Below are 4,019 nucleotides of genomic sequence, written 5' to 3' on the forward strand. Positions count from 1 at the left end.
AGACACAAGTCCATTGTCTGAGGCCATGAGAATATCATTAGTGACTTTTACTAGTGCTGTTTCTGTGCTATGATGAGCTCTAAACCCTGACTGAAACTCTTCAAACAGATTATTTCTTTGTAGATGATCATGTAACTGACCTGCAACTATTTTCTCTTGAATTCACACAATAATGAATTAAAAAATAAATTTAAAACATAATAAAACAACGAGTTAAACTGATAAAATCAATACCAATAAATTCAGATTCAGATATTCTTTATTCTCGTTCACGAAATTATGTTCACAGGGTCCCAGTTACATCCAACAATAAAATGTAAAATAAAAACAGTAATAAGATCAAAGATATGAACTAAGAAAAACATCAACTAAATATACACTAAGCACTCATAACATAAAAATATTACGTCGAACAGCAGCAACATGAAACAGATCAGCAGCAACATGATGTGATTTTTCACAGTGATTATTCTGGTTAGAGATTCATGAGTCTAACAGCCTCAGGGTAGAAGCTGTTCCTCAGTCTAGTGGTTCTACACTTAAGCCCCCAGTATATTCCCGCATACGTCCGTTCACGTGTACGTATGCATATACTGTACGCACAGGGTTCAGACTTCATACTCGAGCGTCCACCCTGAGCAGCTGCAGAGCAGCTTCACAGACGAGGAGCGTTTACCTTCGGGACAAATTGAGGTCGCCGATTGGTCATTTGCTGACACGCCTACTGGATTGATTGGCAGGTCGGGGGGGGGGGGGGTGCGAGCGCATGCACCTCAGCCGCAGCGGTGTTCTGTGTTTATATGTTGTTAATAAAAAGATCTAAAAAAAATTAAAAGACAAAAAACGGAGCACTGGCCCTGCAGCCCACACATCAGACCAGCCCACCAGTAAGTCTCCAGACCTGCAGCCACGCTGAACCTGAATTTAATTCGCTCATGACAAATTCCTTCATTTCTCACCATTTCAGTCATGGAATCAACGGAGGAGGAAGAGATCTCTGCCTCTTGGCAAAAAATAAATAAAAATAAAAGGCCAGATCAGGGATGAAGAAGAGGAATTTAATACATTTGTGTCTCATACAAAACAGTCCGTCACTGGGCAGTTTATTGTACGACACCACGTACGCGGTCGTAAAAATTGATCTTTGCACGGACATACCCTGGGGGGTATGCTCTTACCTCCGCATATGGATGTATGCGGGAGTATACTGGGGGCTTTAATGCTCTTCAACCTCCTTCCTGAGGGGAGCGGGACAAAAAGTGTGTGTGCTGGGTGAGTGGGGTCCTTCATGATGCAGGTGGGAACTGTCTCCAGGGTAAGTGAGGAGTTAAAGATGTCTGCCAGCACCTCACAGAGCTGATCGGCACATTCCTTCAACACTTTTCCGGGGATGTTGTCTGGGCCAGTTGCTTTGTGTGGATTAATCCTTGTGAAGGTACTCCTTACTTCTGCTGAGGTCACGCTGAGATGCTCTTCATCCGGTGGTGAGGTGAGTCTGGTGCTGGGTGGTCTGTTCGGGTCTTCAAAGCATGCATAGAACATAGAACTTGTTGAGGGCATCAGGCAGAGATGGGTCTTTGGGGCATTGTTCACTCCTTCCTTTATAATCTGTTATGCACTTAATGCCCCTCCACATGCTCCGAAGGTCTTGTGAGGTGAATTGACCCTCGATCCTCTGTGCATATGCGGCCTTGGCCCTCTTAATACCAGCAACCAGCTCTTTCCTTGTCCTACTCAGCTCCTCTGAGCTTCCAGACCTGAAGGCAGTGTTCCTGGCTTCCAGCAGGGTGCGCACCTCTGCATTTAGTCAAGGTTTTCTGTTTGGGTTAGTCTCAGTTGGGTTGAAGGTCAATGACTAGAGATAAGTTTTCAGAGCGGTTTTAAATGTGAATATATTATAAACTATGTCATTTATTTTCTTCTTTACAAGAACCTGGTCTTTTATTTTGTCTTCAATTGTAAAAGTATTAATAAATGTGAATTATCACAAGATATTTTTAGTTTTATCATGTCACCCCCACTGGCCTCCACCAAACTAAACTGGTCCACGAGCCACCAGTTGATCCCAGTTGGTGCAGATTTTGCGGCTCTGGACACGTTTAATGAGACAGACGTGTCTCTGTGGATCGTAAAGGTTGCAGACTCATCGAAGAGCAGAATGTATCGTGTGTGGTTAGTTCCACAGATTCTTCAGTTTCTTTGTTTGCTTTGGAAAAAGCCGACATCATAACTTGATCCTTTTATTGAGGTTGATTTTTATCTCTCTGACACCAAGAAAACATTTCGAACTAATACGTTTGTTGACTTGTGTTCAGTAAAACATGGGAGCTGTGGTGATGTAAGTGTTGGTACCGTTAGAACACGGTACCGACCCGTCTTCTTGAGCGGTATTATGTTTGCAACAACAGAACTCCCTGTGCATCTTCACTTTTAACTGCACTGCTTGTGCCAGCGCTCCGTGAGCTAGAAGTTCAGATACTGACGCAGCTGCACTGTGTTTGTAGAGTGAAACATCTGGAGGAGGAGAACAGCAGCATGTCTCTGAACATGAACCGACTCAAGTCACAGACAGAAAGACTGGATGAGGTGACACGTCTTTTCTTCTTGCTCTTTGTTTGACTGTGTGGAACACCTTTAACTGTGGCTTCATTGTTTTCTTGTCTTAAAATGACCTCTGTCAAACCCTAACCCCCCCCCCCCCCACACACACACACACACACACACACACACATCTGTTTTATATAAATCTATGAAGGAGCTTCCAGCTGTTTGTTTCTGTCCATCCTCAGGAGAAACAAAAGATGACAGACAAGCTGGAAGACACAAGTCTGAGGCTGAAGGATGAGATGGACCTCTACAAGAAGATGATGGAAAAACTCAAACAGAGCAGGCAACAGTACCAGAAGGAGAAGGACGCCATGCAGGAGGTGGGAGGGGTCAAAGTTCAGCTAAATGTCACGCATGGTTTCTGCTCAAACATTTAACACCCACACGACGTCCTGAGCAGTTGGTTGTGTGCAGCTGATCGAGGACCTGCGCCGAGAGTTGGAGCACCTGCAGCTCTACAAGCTGGAGGCGGAGAAGCCTGGCCGCAGCCGCAGCGCCTCCTCTGGGCTTGCAGACTTCAGCAGCAGAACCAGAGAGGTGGAGCTCGAGCACGAGGTCAAGAGGCTCAAACAGGTACGGAAAATACCCCAGGGTCCATGAGATCTTCTCGTCTTTGCCAGATGTATAGAAATCTGTTGAAAGAGCAGCGTGTGTTTGTCTTCACCTCCTTCACTCACATGCTCTGAAGCACAAGGCTGTGAAAACAAGTGTCATCACTCATCAGCTGATTCTTCAGCAGATTCCACCTGTGTGTCTTTTCATCCAAGCTGCTGAAGGCCTCGGAGGTTCTTACAGACCATTAGTGGTCCAACACTATCATGAAGACCAAGGGCCACACCAGACAGCTCAGGGATAAAGTTGTTGAGAAGTTTAAAGCCAGACTGACTTATTAGATGCCTCCACGCTATGAACATCTCAGAGCTCTGTTCAGCCCATCATCTGGAAATGGAAAGAGGATCAGCTACCAAGGCATGGACCTCCACCTCAAATGATCTGAGGAGCCCCGCAGTGACTTTGGAGGAACTGCAGAGATCCACAGCTCAGGTGGGACAATCTGTGGCTGAGAAGAAAGTGACTGTCAGCAGAAGTCCTGTTTGCAGTTTGACACCAGCCGGGCAGGAACCAGCTGCTCTGACCAGACCACACTGAACACCACACAGGTGGACCACTAACACCACACCTCATCCTGAGGGCACCACACACACCTTGAAGCATGGTGGCGCTAGCATCATGCTGTGGGCATGCGTTTTGTCAACTGGGACAGGAAGCTGGTGGACTTGATGAGAAGATATAGCAAAGAAAACCAGTACCAGTCTAACATGTCCTGTCATGTCCAGACATGTCCTGCTGTCCTCAGACATGTCCTGCTGTCATCAGACATGTTCTGCTGTCCTCAGACATGTCCTGCTGTC

General features: G+C 46.0%; 1 protein-coding gene across 1 annotated transcript in view; it reads left to right on the plus strand.

Annotated features, from left to right (window-relative positions):
- Positions 1-4,019, plus strand: part of LOC119430354 (rab11 family-interacting protein 4) — a 27,566-nt gene that overhangs the window by 21,156 nt on the left and 2,391 nt on the right. Inside the window, exons 7-9 of the mRNA XM_037697760.1 lie at positions 2,464-2,586; positions 2,790-2,927; positions 3,022-3,180. Coding sequence (XP_037553688.1) covers positions 2,464-2,586; positions 2,790-2,927; positions 3,022-3,180 — 420 coding nt within the window. The remainder of the gene's footprint in view (positions 1-2,463; positions 2,587-2,789; positions 2,928-3,021; positions 3,181-4,019) is intronic.

Source organism: Nematolebias whitei, chromosome 3, assembly GCF_014905685.2.
Source record: "Nematolebias whitei isolate Nwh7 chromosome 3, NemWhi1, whole genome shotgun sequence".
Classification (NCBI taxonomy): Eukaryota; Metazoa; Chordata; class Actinopteri; order Cyprinodontiformes; family Rivulidae; genus Nematolebias; species Nematolebias whitei.